The sequence below is a fragment of the Dermacentor variabilis genome, chromosome 9 (genome assembly GCF_050947875.1).
Source record: "Dermacentor variabilis isolate Ectoservices chromosome 9, ASM5094787v1, whole genome shotgun sequence".
NCBI lineage: Eukaryota > Metazoa > Arthropoda > Arachnida > Ixodida > Ixodidae > Dermacentor > Dermacentor variabilis.
This window is the reverse complement of record NC_134576.1, coordinates 113,766,977-113,783,494: the sequence shown is the minus strand read 5'-3', so window position 1 is coordinate 113,783,494 and position 16,518 is coordinate 113,766,977. Positions and strand designations below refer to the sequence as shown.

At 45.9% G+C, this 16,518-nt stretch overlaps 1 protein-coding gene across 1 annotated transcript; it reads right to left on the bottom strand.

Moving 5' to 3' along the window:
* Positions 1 to 222: 222 nt before the first annotated feature.
* On the bottom strand, positions 223 to 15,457 carry LOC142558503 (uncharacterized). The gene is made up of 5 exons (XM_075670631.1): positions 15,319 to 15,457; positions 11,438 to 11,611; positions 9,787 to 9,982; positions 3,620 to 3,837; positions 223 to 1,330 (listed from the first exon to the last, which is right to left on the bottom strand). The coding sequence occupies exons 1-5, from the start codon at positions 15,405 to 15,407 to the stop codon at positions 871 to 873; spliced, it is 1,137 nt and encodes a 378-aa protein (XP_075526746.1). The 5' UTR covers positions 15,408 to 15,457; the 3' UTR covers positions 223 to 870.
* Between the last annotated feature and the right edge of the window lie 1,061 nt (positions 15,458 to 16,518).

The window sequence follows — 16,518 nt, the reverse complement described above, 5'->3', positions numbered from 1 at the left end:
CACAAAGCTTCCTTCATGACTGTCAAGAACTGTTAGTGGAGTCTTTGTTAAAGGAATACGTGTGAAAAATAAAAAAAAAATTCTGTGATAGCGCATACATGTGTTGCTCGATTTCTTTGCCTCAATCTATCAAAAAGGTGAAACAGCTTATTTGCTGCGCTCAAATTTCGCATTAGGAAGTAACGTAATCGTCGGTAATTTTTTTCGTTTTCAGGAGTGCCTCAAGAAGTCACTGGGCTTTTGACTATCCCAGGAAAGCGCTTTAATTTGACAGCATTGGTCAAAAAACACGCAGCAAGATGAAATGAGTGGTGACGCTGAGAAGAAATTCGAGTAAACCACATTCGTGCCACCTATAGTTCCTTCACTGTAATGTATTTCACAGGAAGAACGTTTTGTTTTTTAAGAAACCTGCGGAAAAAGCCCTAACTTCTCGGACGTTGTTTCTGCCCTTGATTTGTCCCGCTTCTGTAGGTGGTCTACACGCTACAGAAAACAAACCAGGAGAACTGTCCACCGGAGTCACTGCAAATGCATCGATAGGAACATCGACGTTACATGTCTTGTACGCAAGTAGCAGAAGTTGCGTAGCTTCAGCACATATAAGGCCACAGGAAAAAGGAAATTGACCATTTCATGTAGTTTTTCGGCAATAGAAGGCGGTTAGCTCCGGTAGACATAAAAAAACGCGAGGGAGCCAACCACTAGCCGTTGTCGCTGCAAAAACTCATCAAACATTTTACACAATATACATCACAACACTTCAGTCTAGACACGCTGTCCCGGTTCGCTAAACCAGAACTCTTTTTTATGTTTTGAATTTATTCAAAATTAAAGAGCACCCCGTATCAATCTGCCTGTGAAGTTGCGTCAGCGGCGGCGTTTAAGCTTGGTGGCGTTTATCACAGGGTAAAAAAATGGCCGCTCATTTCCTGGGCGCACGCTGGTCAGGTCCTCGCCCCGGTCCTTTCTGGCCGCGAGCTCGGCGAGGCTCAGAATGGGCGCATCCGGGGGCACGAAGGCGGAGGTTCCGAACAGAACCGAGCGCGCCATCTCTCCAAAGGCATTGTCGACGTCTCGGATGTTAGTTTCGTTAAACGGAGCGGCGTGCAAGGGATCGTATGGCGACTCCCAGCGGAAACGCGCCAGAAGGTGTATGGCAAAAGCGTTCCGCCAGTACGGGTAGGCGTGTGGCTCGTACAGGGCGCCTAGCATGTCCGTTCCGGTTTCCAGGCCATAGTGCATTCGATGGACGAGATGCGGATGCGGTTGGTAGAGAACTTTGGCGGGCACCTCGCCCGCGTTGTAATACCAACGCGAGTCATTCAACCTGCGCAGTGAAAAGTAGAGCCGTTGAAGCGACAAGGCGCCCCCGCATCTCTACGTGCTTCGCAACAATTTCATTAAAGAGATATTGAATGTAGTTAAGATCCTCTGTAACTCGGAACTGCCGCGCACTTCCTCCTGGTTTACTTAACGGAGGGCAAGTGCTTCTCTTCTGTCTTCAATCTAGCTTTGTCCTCAGGCAAAAGGGGGTAGATAAGTGGCAAACATACGGAAGACTTCGAGCCGAGGCAAGGCAGCAGTGTGTTACGCTCACGACTACGCACATGGCGCCAGCTACAGCGGCCTGCACACCTGCCTCAACTTCATCTAACCAGTACAACATAACATTGAACACGTGACGTGGGAATGTCGAGCAGACGATGCGCTGTGAAAAAAGTACTTCCGTCAGGAACGCATACGAGAAGTGGATATGACCACTGGGCGGCCTAGACGACTCTAACATGGCCCATGAGCCTCTGCTGGCTGCAGCGAGGAAATTCTGGCTATAAAACCAGTTGTACATGCGTCTCCTTGCATTGCGCCTTGCACTCCGGGCACAGTATTCCCCATTGCCATTGTTAGTAATAGGCAAAACAGTGGCATCACTATTGAAAACGTTATTCAACCAATGAATAAGGCTGCGCGAATAGTACTCTTTCAACCCGCATTGAGTACCAAATGTATTATAACCATAACCTTATTAGAGGCTCGATTGCGCAACATTTGGACGACACACACAGAAGAGAAACACACACCACAGAGCGCTACTTGCAACTATCGCTTTATTTCCTTGTCAATGGAATAAATACTGGCAGATGCTCGGAGGGAGGGGGGGCAGGGTAACGACAAAACGAAAAGATTTTGCAAACACGGCCATCCACCAATGCCAAGCCCGCTTTGTGGTGTGATCATTTTTGGCATCGCAAAATGTTCGCAAATTTCTCTTCTGTATGTGTCGTCCAAATGTTGCGCAGTCGAGTCTCTAATATGGCATACTAACACGCCCAGTCTTCAACCTTCTTTGTTAAAAGTACAAATGGAGTATTAGGGAAAAATTATCAGCTTGTTCACATACCCGAAAATCTTCCCGGGAAGCGCGAATGATAGTGGTTAGGCTATAGGCGTCTAGATCCTCGTGGGAACTAATGGTGGAAACCACGACCGTTGGTGTTAAGGCAAAGGCGATTAAGGCACTTTCGATTAGGGTAGAGTTAATTAAGGCACTCGTAACAACGACCTTTGTATGGAGCAAACAAGTGATATGAAGTAACAACGCATTCGACAGAAAATGTCAATGAACTTCTCGAATGTCTCGTGATCGCCCAGGCTTTTGTCTCCATCCAGATTAGCGTATGCTAAAGTGACATGCAAACCTCCGTTTTCTTTGGTCGCTCTCAAGTTATTGCTGCAAAATCGATTATTAAGCACAACCATTCTTTATGTTATTTCCCGCGATATGCACTTCTTGCGACCAAGTATTTGTAGCCTTACATATTCTCAACTCCTGCCCAAGGCCCCTACTAGAAGGTAGTAGAATAATTGAAATGAAAAACAATCTTTAGATAATTACCTGGCCAAGAAAATTACACTCGTAAGAGCGTCGCCATGATGGAATTAGCATTGCGGCAAGCGCGATTATACACAGATATGCGGAAATAAACTTATAAAATGCTCCAACCACTTGCATTTTATTGCAAAAACAAGCATCTGCACTTGACATTTGCACAGATTTTATGTGCGCTCCATCCCGTAGTTCTTCCCTAGAAAGACCCAGCATTTTTTTTCTTCTTTATTTAATTATGTGTGTGTGTGAGGGTAAGTGTGTGGACCCGTAAACTAGATAACTTATCGAATGCCTAAGCTTTTGTGCATTGGATCTTCTCTGAATCGCCTCTCGTCATCCACGCCTGCTGTTGATTCACACTGAAAACTCAACTTCACCTGCACTGGGCCTTAGAAGACAACCTTCTTAAATACCAGGAGCCTTCATTGCTCCACCTCAATATACAATCCTGTTGCGTGTGGTTTGCTACGTTCGCACTTAAGTTGGGCATTCGTCTGGCGAACCGGCAGACAACAATTTGCTGTATCGTGGCGGCGTGCTAGCGGTTTCCCGATCCATGCATCAGCGCTGTGCGGTAGCCTTTTCTTGTCCTTTCTCCAGAGTCAGTTATGTTGGCTGTAGTCTCCTATACCAGGGAAATTATATTCGCCCCGAACCATCGAACCCGCTTCTCAGGGGGGAAAGTGGTATCAGTAGCAGTAAAGTAGTAAAGTAGTACGCCCGACTTACCGGCGGTAGGTGTCTAGGTAGAGACGAAGAAAGCGCGAATTCTTGTGAAAGAACATCACCATGTTTCCCATTAGGACACCGTCCGCAAAGTGGAGGGTTGCCTCGTATCGTAGGAAGCGTCGCAGTGACTGAATCACGAACACGTCTTTGTCGAAGTAGTATCCTCCGTAGCGCATCAGGGCCATCAGACGGAGCACGTCTGTAGCGTGGTGAGATACCTGCGTGAGAAATGCAGGTGTAGAGCAAGGAATCCACCCTCGATTTCCGCACAACACTGTGTCACATTCATAAGAGTAAGTTTATGAATGAAGTAGTAAGTTAGTAATATTTTTTAGCCAGGGTGCATGTTGAGCAGCAGGATTTCATGTTTGCCATCAACCCTCAACTTCTAATATATAGCTTAGCTATAAGTCAGGCTTGGCTTAATTTCTTTAGCTGGTTCTAACTTTGCGCATAACAACACGTTCTCAATGTAGAATAATGCGCTGAATGGCTTGTACGTTTACTGAAGTGTACATTGGGAAATCTACAGCAAAAACGAACACAGTTTTGTGCCGAACTGTCCGGCTACACGACATTCAGTAAGATGTGAATATTTTGAGGAACCTGAGCAATATAGGGTTAATATCTTCAAGTGCTTTTGAGCACATCGCCTAGGCACGCAGTTATTTTTAGTGTTCATCTGTACTGCTACATATTGATACATGCCTATTGCGTGTTTCTTGTGGCAGATGCACGCGGGCGCCCCGACGAAGACGACGAACGCCGTCTGGCTCTCGATTTGCCGGCTGAACTTGCCAGCGCTGTAGCTACGCCTTGTAAATATACTTTGTAAATAGTTTCCAGTCTCAATCCCTAGTTCGCTTAACATTTTGGTGGAGGGTGCCGTCCCCGTCCTCGCCACGGAGCTCCACAGCGGCCGCACCGTCCTGCTTTTCGCCATGGCTCCCGGTGACAAACTCGTCTCCTCCTACTCCAGCAACCCCGACGACAATGTACGTTACCGATCCCCGCGATCCTGGCTCATTTTCCGGCGAATATAATGTCGACGCTGAAGACTTGCTCACCCTGTATGAGCGTGTTAGCCAAAACAACCGCTGGGACTATACCATTATGCTAGCGAATGTCCTATTCTACTTGGGCGGCACTCCTCGTGTCTGGTTCCGAACACACGAGGACGAGATCTCTAGCTAGGATGCTTTCAAGAGAAGCTCACCGACTTCTTTGGAAATCCCACCGGTCGGCAGCGGGCTGCAAGAAAAGAGCTTGCTAGCGGAGTTAAGTCTTCTACTGAATCGTATGTCCCGTACATGCAAGAGGTTCTCGCTCTTTGCCGGAAAGTCGACGTCAAAATGGCTGTGGTTTAGAAAGTCGGCCACGTACTTAAGGGGATCACGGATGACGTGTTGAACCTGTTGATCTTTAACAATGTGTCCCCCATCAACGTCCTTGTAAAGGAATGCCGCCGCTTTGAACTAGCCGAAAGCCCCCGCGTCATTCCACAGTGCTCCCGGCTCCCTAACGCGGCTGCGACGTCGTCTTGCATCGACCGTACCACTACCCCACCCTTAAATGAGTGCGTAACTCGTATTGTTTACCGCGAGCTCGAGGCTACAAGGCCTGCGCCGTTCCATCCATGCCCACTTGACCCCACCATTGACCAATCAGCCCCAGCGATCTCTCTCATTCAGGCAGTTGTGCGGAAAGAATTTTCCAACATTGATTTTCCTGCTGCATGCTCCGTCCCCCGACCTGACGCCCGACCGGTGCCGACAGCTACGAATCACAGCGATCGGTATTCGACTCACAAATACCGCAACCCTACCGAGTGGATAACCCCGGACGACAAGCCCATTTGCTTCCGTTGCCTGCGCATTGGCCACGTCGCTCGCCACTGCCGGACCTCCTGGACGTCGCCGTATTCTAGCTCTTCTTTTCCCCGTCTCCTCGCCCATATGCCTACCCTTGCCGTTACTCGCCTCGCCGTATGCCTGCTACCTCAGGCGTATTCATCGATGCCAGTCGTCGTGCTCGCTCGCTGTCACCGCAGCGCCAACGGTCCCCGCCGTCCCAGTGGCGCCGCTATTCGTCGCCGACCAATTCTGGACCCTCGCGGACGGAAAACTAGACCATGAAGCTCCTGGGGGTAGTGCTGTATTGTCTTCGTCGTGTAGAAATGCTCGATTAACGTTCCCAACTAACCAGAACTTACTTCATGTTCACGGCGAAGAGGGGGGGGGGGGTGTCACTTTGACAGCGTTAATAAATACTGGAGTCCAGGTGACCATAATGAGTTCTAACCTCCCTCGTCGAGTGAGGAAGCTTCTCACGCCTCCTACTACTCGAGCCGTACGCGTGGCCGATGGTAGCATTGATTACGCCACTGGAATGTGTGCTTCCCTTATCAGTATCACCGACCGCCACGTTCCTGCTCTTTTTACAGTGCTGACCAATTGTCCCCATGACCAAATCCTCGGACTGGGCTTTCTTACGGCGCATTCAGTTTTGATCGACTGTTCCACCGGTACCGTTTGCCTCGAACTTCCTCTGCTCGCGCATATTCGTGCCGAACTGCCGAACAACTTTAGTACGACCATCTTCATCCGCCTGCCGCCTAAAGCCATGACTTTCGTCGATTTGCTATCATCTTTCCCTTTGCCCGATGGTGATTACGTTGTCACACCTGTACCTGATGTCCTTTTAATACGCAAAATCACTGTGCCCTTCTCCGTCATCACCGTCGCTGATAACCGGACATGCCTCCCCGTCGTCAATTTTGGCCTGACTAAGGAAATTATACCCCAAGGCATATCGATTGCAATTCAGCGTCCTATAGGTGATGACCACATCACGACGTTTTAAATTGACGTCTGCTCAGGTTCTTCACTATGTCCAGAGGGTGCTATTTGCCCTGACGCAACATTTCGTCCCATGATTGCTGCGTACCTATTGCCTGAACAAGCAGCGCCTCTGTGCCGCCTTTTGGGATCCTACCACGACATCTTCGACCTCAACAATCGCCAATTAGACCAGACTTCAATTGTTAAGCATCACATAAATACTGGTGATGCCATTGCTACTCATCGGCGGCCATATCGAGTTTCTACTTCAGAGCATAGCGTTATTCAAGATGAAGAGAACAAGATGCTTGCAAAGGTATTGTTCAACCGACGTCGAGCCCTTGGGCGTCTTCCATGGTACATGTAAAAAAGAAAGAGGCACAGGGCGTTTCTGCGTAGATTATCGTCACCTAAACCTCAATACAAAGAAAGACGCCTACCCTTTGACCCACATTGACGACGCCCTAGATTGTCTCCATGATGCCAAATACTTTTCATCAAGAGACCTTCGGTCTGTTTATTAGCAAACTTCTGCGGATGAAAAGGACCAAAAAAGGACCGCGTTCGTCGCCCCTGGTGGCTTATATCAATTCAAAGTTATGCCATTCGGTCTGTACAACGCCCCAGCAACGTTCGAACCTATGATGGACTCTTTACTTCACGGGTTCAAATGGTCAACATGTCTTTGCTACCTATATGACGTTCTCGTATGTTCACCTATATTTGAAACACACCTTGAGCGCTTATAAGCTGTTCTTCAAGTCTTCCGCGAGGCTGGGCTGCAACTAAATTCATCGAAATGTCACTTCGGTCGTCCGCAGGTTACAGTGCTGGGCCACTTCGCCCACGCTTCCGGTATTCAACGAGACAGGAAATTCGTGCTGCCACGTCTTTTCCTGTACCTCCGTTTGTCAAAGACGTCCGAAGTTTTGTAGGGCTCTGCTCCTGCATCCGACGCTTCGTTAAAGGCTTCTCAGCGATTGCCCGACCGCTTACTGATCTTCTGAAGAAGGACGTGCTGCTTACATGAGGCTCCGCTAAAACTGCCGTGTTTGCGCAGCTCACCAACATTCTCACCACGCCACCTAAAGTGGCCCACTTTGACCCGCCCTCTCCTACAGAGGTACGTACTGATGCCAGTGGTCACGGTATCGGAGCCGTCTTAGCCCAGCGCCAACACGCCGGGTCAAGATCGTATTATCGCCTACGCTAGCCGCCTCCTCGCAGCAACGGAGCGCAACTATTCGATCACAGATCGTGAATACCTGCCTCTAGTCTACGCGGTTTTCAAATTCCGCCCGTGATTGTATGGAACGCTCTTCTCTGTAATCACGGCCACCACGCGCTCTCCTGGCTTTCTTCACTCAAGGAACCTACCGGCCGGCTTGGTCGCTGGGCTCTGCGGCTGCAAGAATATTTCTATGCAGTAGTGTATAAGTCTTGCCGATTACATGAAGACGCCGAATGTTTCTCACGCTATCGGGTGGACGAACCACCGGCCGACCCTGACCCCGATGCCGACGCTTGCGTTTTCTCCGTTTCTCAGCTGCTACACGTTGCCGACAAGCAACGCCTTGATGCCGCCTTGCACGCCATCATTGCCGGCTTGGAATCTTCGTTTTGTGATTCGTCCCTTCCCCTGCCTGTTCTCCGGCATGGTGTATTATATCGCCATAATGTACGCCCCGACAGTGCTGCCCTATTCCTCGTCATTCCTTAGCACCCCCGGTCAGTTGTTCTCCAAGAACTTCATGATTTAACAATGGCAGGTCACCTTGGCGTCTCCCGCACCTTCGACCAGATTCGCCAACGCTTCTTTTAATCAGGCCTTGCCCGCTCCGTCCTGAAATACGTTGCGGCGTGTGAGAAAGGCCAGCGCCTAAAACATAATCGGCACTCCCTGCCAGATGCCTTCAATCGCTTGATCTAATTCACCAAGCATAAGTATAGGAGCTGGTTATGAAGAAATCAAATATACCCCAAATGTAAACAGACCGAATCCCTTCTTACATCACCATGGCTCCACATCGCGAGAGCTTTCACACTATTAGAAAGAGTACTAGCAGTCTGCTTTGAAAGAGTAAAATCTCTCGGTAATGAGTACAAGACCTCTGTTTTGGGGAGTAGAAACACTGGGCTTGGAGGAGTAGAAGTACTCGTTTTGTAGGAGTAGAAGCACTCTGTCTGGGAGAGTACTTAACAGCGCCATAGTTCTTTTTACTGTTCATTGTGGGAAACACATAAGAGGTAGGGGCATAAGGATTTCTGGCTGAAGAGAATTCATTTACCTTTACGGAAATGCTAACAATCTCAGTGGGGAAACCAGCGGGGAAGAAGGTGAAGTTGAGGCGTTTAAGAAAGCGAGTGTAGTTCCCTACAGAGCCGTAGGGACTACAGTGAACGTATATCTTTTCGGCCGGCGCTTCAAATTCATGGAGTTGAATGCCACCACATCAAAAAAGCCCACTTTGGCCGCGTTGTACCTGTCCTGGGGAGTACTGTTACTGATGTGGAGAGGGTATCGGAACTATGTGATAGTGCACTAGTACTCCCTTGCGGTGGGGTGATAAAACTCCGTCAGGAGGACTCCCCCTGAAAGGGGGTCTATCTACACTCGAAGAGGGAGCAAAATATGGGACAAACAGTTACTCCCTTGAAGAGAGTTCCCAGAACTCTCTTAGTTTTTACACTCTAAGAACAGTTGCACCCTTTCGGGTGCATATTTGTGACACAAGAATAGCCGTCATCTGTCTTGTCCGCATTTCCTTATTTTAACCCTGCGAGCCCGGTACTTCCAAGTGACGAACGACATGCGGGTTATCAGCACGAAAGAGCATTTTAGACAGGAAGGTAACGAGCACAGCGTTTTCACGAAAGGAAACGCAAGCAACACAGATGATGATTATTGTTGTGTTGCAAATTTACACCCTAAAGGTTGCAACTATTTAGACTGTAGAGTGTACACGTAATGCGTATTTTTCTTTCTAGCTTGAAGTGGCTTGGCGCCTTTGGAAATTGATAATTTTCGGTCGGCAAGTATTGCGCTAGAAGTACAATGCTTTCAAGGCTTCATGCGCGCGGAACATACTTCTTATGTGTTCTGAAAACTAATGCAGGCTAAAAATTCTACTGAAGAAATCGTGATAAACACCGCTGCAAGAACGTCGGAAGGCAAAATCACAAATACTAGACAGATACATTTACCAATATGAATCATTGCCATGGTAGCGACACTATAGCAACGCCACAGTTCCCTCTAGTGATCATTTTGGGAAACATATAGGTGGTAGGGGATTCACGCAGTCTGGCTGAAGCGATTTTGTTTACCTGTATGGGAATGCCAAAAATCTCAGTGGGGAAAACAGCAGGGATGAAGGTGAAGTTGATGCCTTCCAGAAAGCGAGTGTAGTTCCCTTGAAAGCCGCAAGGACTGCAGTGAACGTATATCTTTTCGGGCCGCTGGTTGAGATACATGGAGCGGAAGGCCACCACGTCAATAAAGTCCACTTCTACCTGATTGTACCTGCGCAGATACCGAGATGATTGCAGTTAACAGCGAATACCTTTCAAGAGGGCGTTACAAGCTTGGTAATCATGAAGAAAAAATCGCAGAGTAATACTTGACGTGTCATTCATGTTGAAGAGTTAACTGCATCAAATTTGCAACAAGAAAGTCGTGATTTGAGTTGAACCCGCAATTGATTTGATCGCGCTATAGAAAGTAGCCGCGAACTGCCGAAACATACATGCAAAAACAAAGACGCATCACGGCGGCCATTACGTAGTTCCATTTCCTGGAGCAATAAATTCCGATGCTTGCAGCAAAGAAAAGCATGGTGTTCGGTACCGGCATCGGTTCCTCGAGGGAGCCGTTAAGTGTGCCAATTAATTTTTCCACAATTCAGCGTTTCCAGCCTGCTTTGCGATTCAAGTGAGGTATTAAAAAAATTAGGGCAAATTTTCTACCACCCGTGATGCGCTCAAAATTTTCCAGCTATATGTGGGACCTGCAATGCACATTTAATGTCCGAAAACTTGGCGATATTGTCCCGTTTACTTAATAGATGTAATATTAGTAATAGTACATATAGTACATAGTAGTAATAGCAGTAGTAATAGTACATATTAGTAGTAGTAATAAGTGGTAGTATAGTACATAGTAGTACATATAGCACATAGTAGTTATAGTAATAATAGTACATATCAAACTACCGCCGCATGTTGCCAGATGCTTGAGATTGAGTAATGGTTGTCAGGTACACAGTGTAGTGCAGCCGACAAAAACAACATGCTCTGCATATTTCTCGGTCACGTGAACGTGAAGCTTTCGTCAAGCGGTTAAATAAATGCCACGCAACAAAGTATAAAACTCTGCACAGCGTTTTGCACAAACCATGTGGCGCGCGTGACCGCGCTTTACACTGTATTTGTGATTGGCCCGCTTAGCTTCGACAATACATCCTGGCTGGGCGCGCATACTTGACCCGGCCGATCCTGGAGACAGCGCAACAGTAAACAGCGGTTTGCTCGGCGGAAGACCGACTAAAGCGTATGTGCCAAACATAAACCCCGAAAATTCGCATAAAGAGGTTTGCTTTATTGAAGCAATTGTGTTCTTTATTGTGTATATTTCTTGCAATCAGAATACTTAGGTATCGTGCTTTTTGTCACTATGTAATTCCGTAAAAAAGCATGGCCAGCATCGTGGACATAAGCAAGGGTATTAAAGCTGAGAGCGGTGTCGTAGCTGTGAGCCATTACACAGACTGCATCATCACGCAGGCTCGGTCAGGAGAGTCCGGTAGGGGCCGCAAAGAATGATTTACTTTAAACCAAGCTGAAAAACGTTGATATCCCTTAAGTGTCTTCGGTTCTCAGCAGAACAGGGAGCGATAATTTCACTACCGGCCCCATTTGAATAGTATAGAGAGCTGTATCGTAGCCAGAAGTGTTCGGCTTGTCAAATTCGCTGACTTACCTAACCAAGTGCAGTATGTCTGGCACTATATCATAGTTGTACCCTGAAAGTTCGTCCGCGTCATAGAAGCTCTTTGGAAGATGCTCCTGTTTGGGGGTTCCAGTGCGGGAGAACTTCAAAAGGCCGTAGGTTGTCCCGCCAGCCACGAGGAAGGTTATGAGAGCCAGGTCCACGCTAAAACAAAAGAACGAGATTGGAATACATCACAGTCACTGCCCCAGTGTTTGAATAATCAAATTATTGCCGTGACATGTAACGCGTCCTAGATATCCCGAAGCTGGGGCACTTCAATTCATAAGGTCAAGCTATCTTGCCCGAATGCCATAGAAAGCATCGAATGCTCCCGACAAAGCCGCCGTGATTTTAGCGTCACTCTTTGGTCACGACCGGCTTTGGCAGCTGCTCATGCATAGCATACCTGTGCACACTGCTTTATAACATCGTGCTACCTAGACCCAAATTTCTATTGCCCGGTCCAGCCTGACCAGAGCATGGACGTCGAAACCACGGCGGCTTATCAACACCACATAGATTACAAAAGGCCTGTTGCCTTCGATTCATGACGTCGTGCTACCTCGCCCTTAATCTCGAATGCCAAGGCTGGTGTGACGATAGGGCTGACGTCAAAATCAACCCTAGCGTCACACCAGACGATACGATAGAGGGATGCTCCTGTTACTCGGGAGCATCCCTGTAGGATTGAGTGGCAGTGAACAGGCCTTGTGCAATATTGGTGGCGTTGGGCTTACTCAATAGCGTCCCAATTAGATTATTTGGTAAGCGGGAACCGTAGTATTGGCATCAGGGATCGAACTGCACCGGTCTTGTGCTATCTAAGAGGCATTGGCATTTAAGTGTAAATTTCTGTTCTAGGTAGCATGACGTCACAAAGCAGACTGCACAGGCCTGCTATATAAAAGGGTTTGCGTCGAAGCTGCGGCCCTAGTTGGGGATTGAGCAGCGATGGTCGGAAAATTAGTTTTTGCACTACGCTTTTGCCACCATTCTCTCCTTTTAACACAGCTAATTCATCTTTGTTCTTTCCGCACAAATTGAGAGACAAGGATGTTCGTACCTCAGAGGTGTTTTATTTTCAGTACGTTTATGGAAGACGATATGGACTGAAGTAAAGTACGAACATATAGCTAGCTTGCTGTGTACTTGTAGCCTATGAAATTATTTGGAAATATGACACAAGTTTTATATTTCTAATTTATACATAAACCGAATTGGTTACATCGAAAATTATCTTCACCGGAAACTTGAGGTTGAAAATGTGCATTAATGTGTTTATGCCAGTTGCGCTGAGACGTTCGACTACAGTGTTCATCATAAGCTCTAGAATCGTTGAACACTCAAAGTTAAGTAAAGTTGTTTACATTTAATGTACAACAATGTACATTAATACACAAGCCTCTTCGTTCTTTATTGTCTGAAACATGGCAAGGGTATCAGTTCGCCTGTTTGAGGTTGAAAGAACGAGAAACTTGAAAAGTAACTTGAGAATTTTCTCTCCATGGCGTTCTGGTTACATCATAGTGCAGCTTGTATAACATATTTCAGATTTATTCTTACTGTACACTAGCAGTTTATGCAGATAGGTCTGGAGGTATAATGCAACGTCTCCACCAAGTACATAAGTATTCCGGTTATAAACGAACAGTGATACTTCCAAAACTGGTATCTAAAGAACAAAGCAACAAACCGTTAGAGCTATGCATAGGCAAATCTTCGTTGGATTTACCGTTTCGCTCAATGTTTTCAAAATTAAGATTATCATATTCTTTTCAAGTCTGGGTGTTAATTATTTATATATTCAATGAAATATACACGTGTACTGTGTATTAGGACAATTTATGCATACAATGTGTAATTTCAAAATCAACCATCCATTACGTCAGTAGTCAATCACTATTTGTAAATTGAATTTCGTCTTCAGACTCCTGAAAGTACTCATGGCAACCTGTCAACTTCCACATTCGCAAAATTGCGCAAACAAGAACCGAACGAGATCTTTCCTGTTTTAAGCCTTTCTATAGCACTCTCCAGAACATTTTGAATCATACAGATGCGCTTTATTAACAATGATTTACCTTCTGAGGCACCACAACCGCAGTCACAAACTTGGTTTAACAATTAACGACAAGGATGATATTTTTTTTAGGTGACACCGACTTCTTGAGCAACTTTCTTTTTTCTCATACTAACCTTTATGGGAACTTCTCGGTATCAGCTTGTTCGATGAAAGTGTCTCTGGCGTTTTCTTTATAATCACAAGGCTTCCAAATCAATTTTCTAAGAACGACAAGTTGACGTTATTCGCAAACTGAATTTACTATACGTAACACGTTATAGAAAATTCAGTATAATCGCAAAACTAGTTGAAATTGGTATGGGTTGCGAAAAATTTGGGAGACTTGTCAGGCATGCTGAAAGCTAGAAAATTACTAAAGAAATAATTACAAAAAGACCGTCAACAGTAATGCGCAAGGCATTTGACTAAAGTAGGGACACAAATAGATAGATAGATAGATAGATAGATAGATAGATAGATAGATAGATAGATAGATAGATAGATAGATAGATAGATAGATAGATAGATAGATAGATACATAGATAGATAGATAGATAGATAGATAGATAGATAGATAGATAGATAGATAGATAGATAGATAGATAGATAGATAGATAGATAGATAGATAGATTGATCGATCGATCGTCGAAGATCATTTTTAATATGAACAAAAAAGCTTTCTCCCATCTTTACATGAGAATTTAGAGCTAAAAATAGCAATTTTATTATAGCGATTGAGTTAGTTGTGTAAACTTGATGGCTGATGTTCTTTTAAAGTTTTACGACTTCAGGAAACTGTCGCGTAAAAATAGGTGTTTCAAATAAAAATTTATTGCCACCGCTTGCAGTAGGTAGATATTAACTTGTACTCATCAATCTTCCAGGAAAACCTGGAAGATTGATGACCATATCTTCCAGGAAAACCAGTCGAAAACATTACGCATTAAAGAATTCCCCGGAGCGCAGCACAAATTAAACGGCCGGAAGAACGGAAACTTCCATAAATCCTACTCGTTTAGAATCTGACGCGGCTGCGACAAAGCCAGCAACACTTATTCGGAAAGAAGCCTGTGCGCGCGAAAGTTGCTGCCTTGCGCTTGCATAAAATGCAGCCTCCGTAGACTGTCATCGCACGCGTGTCCTCGTGCTGAGTGGCAGAATGCCCTAACGACAAAGCCACTTTGCGTTGTGTAAACAGCTAATAGAGAGAGAGAGAGAGAGAGAGAAGAAAAAAGCGTTTCATGGTATATGACGATGTTGACTTCTCTAATGCACAGTCCTTGTCAAAAGTATACGAGCCATGTCGGTATGCCCGAAGTTTTACCACACTAGGGATTGAGAAGAGCTCCGGCACTCAGTACGCAGAGATAGAGTGTGTCAGGAGCGCCAAGAAAATTGAATCCTAAAAATGCATGGGGAAGGCTCTGCGTAACCCAAATTTTGACGCAAGCTGAACGACCCCGTCAACCTGTGATTGCCACAGTGTTGATTCAATCTGGGTAAATTGGTCAGCTGCTCCCGATTAGGTTAAAGCACGTTTAGGTTTCTCTATATTAGGTGTCTGCAAGTTTGCATCCCATATGACTCTGTTTCCCATCGTTTTTGCATGGGAATCACCACAAAGGGAAAGATGAAGGACAGGTAGCGGCGATTCGATCTTTTCCTTCTTGCTCATCGTCAGTCGTCAGAGTGGCTCTCCGCTTCAATTACCGCAAGTTTCTGCCCTTAACGTTCCTCGACTATAAGAATCAAACAGAACTGAGAAGAACGAATCTTAGTAAACACCGGAAAGGATTTCAGACATACCACAGTAAGAGTACGACCAAACGACTGTAGAGGCCGGCCGGACAAGTCATTCCTTTCGGGAGTCGAGGCAGCTGATTTCGCGGCTCCATGATGGCTACGTGTACTTGTTCTGAACAATTACTGGCACATGCCCACTGCCGGCGCAAACCAGCATGCACGCGGGAAGAGAAAGAAGAAGAAAAAGCAAATATAAATAAGGTCCTAGGATTCAATGGCGTCCGAATACACAGCGAAGTATACAAAGCAACATTGTAAACTTTGAAAACCACACTTCACTGTAATGCTTGCAAAAGAAGTACGTGGATTTTTTAAATTTTTTTTACGTTACCCGAGCAGATGACGCAAAACCGAAAGTAGCACTAAAGGAGCATCGTCCGGAACGCTTTTCTTGCTTGTTTTCATTCATCTAAAGGCTGATACCCTCTAAGAGGCATCAAACTAGAATGGTGTGGAGATAGCTAAACGACCACACAAATGAAATTAGACTTGTTCTTAAAAAGAAACTCCTCTAAACGGGTCAAATTTAACAGTACAATCCTTATAATGAAATCCATCGGGGGGTATGGTCTGAAAAAAAGTATATGGATAAGGTGGAAATTAAAATGTATTTAAATTACAATGGTTTTAAATATTCGCCAATAGAATTTATACTCGCTGATCTTTGTTTCGCTCCAGACGTATGTGCGATGGCATTTTAACAGAAATCTTTTTTTAAATGACCCTGGCAGAATTACGACACGTCGTCATAGCTGTCTCTCACTAAGCTCTTACCTCTCACCACGATGGCTGCTTTGAATAAAAACTTGTTCAATTCCTTCCGCAGTCAACACCTTGATATTGTAAACAGCTCTCTCCAACGAACGTGATCACCAATTTCTTAGAAACTTCTCAAAATTGCGCCTACATTTGCCAAGATTGCTCAATTTCTTGATGGTCGACACGTACTTCCCATGGCCTTCGAGATCCTGCAGCCAACAGGGAGATCTCGAAGGACATGCCGTCGTTTCTGTAGTTAGAACTGCTTCCAGGAGGAGGATGCTGTCTTGTGATGTTCTGCGTTCGTTGATGCGTCGTTGCCATCGTCGGAATACCTTATAGCCGCCGCCGGGCGAAAATTAGGCGGTGCTTAACTTAAACTTACAAAGCGCAATTTCGCAGTGTTTTGCGCTGTGCTAGTAATAACACACGGACGAAAATCGC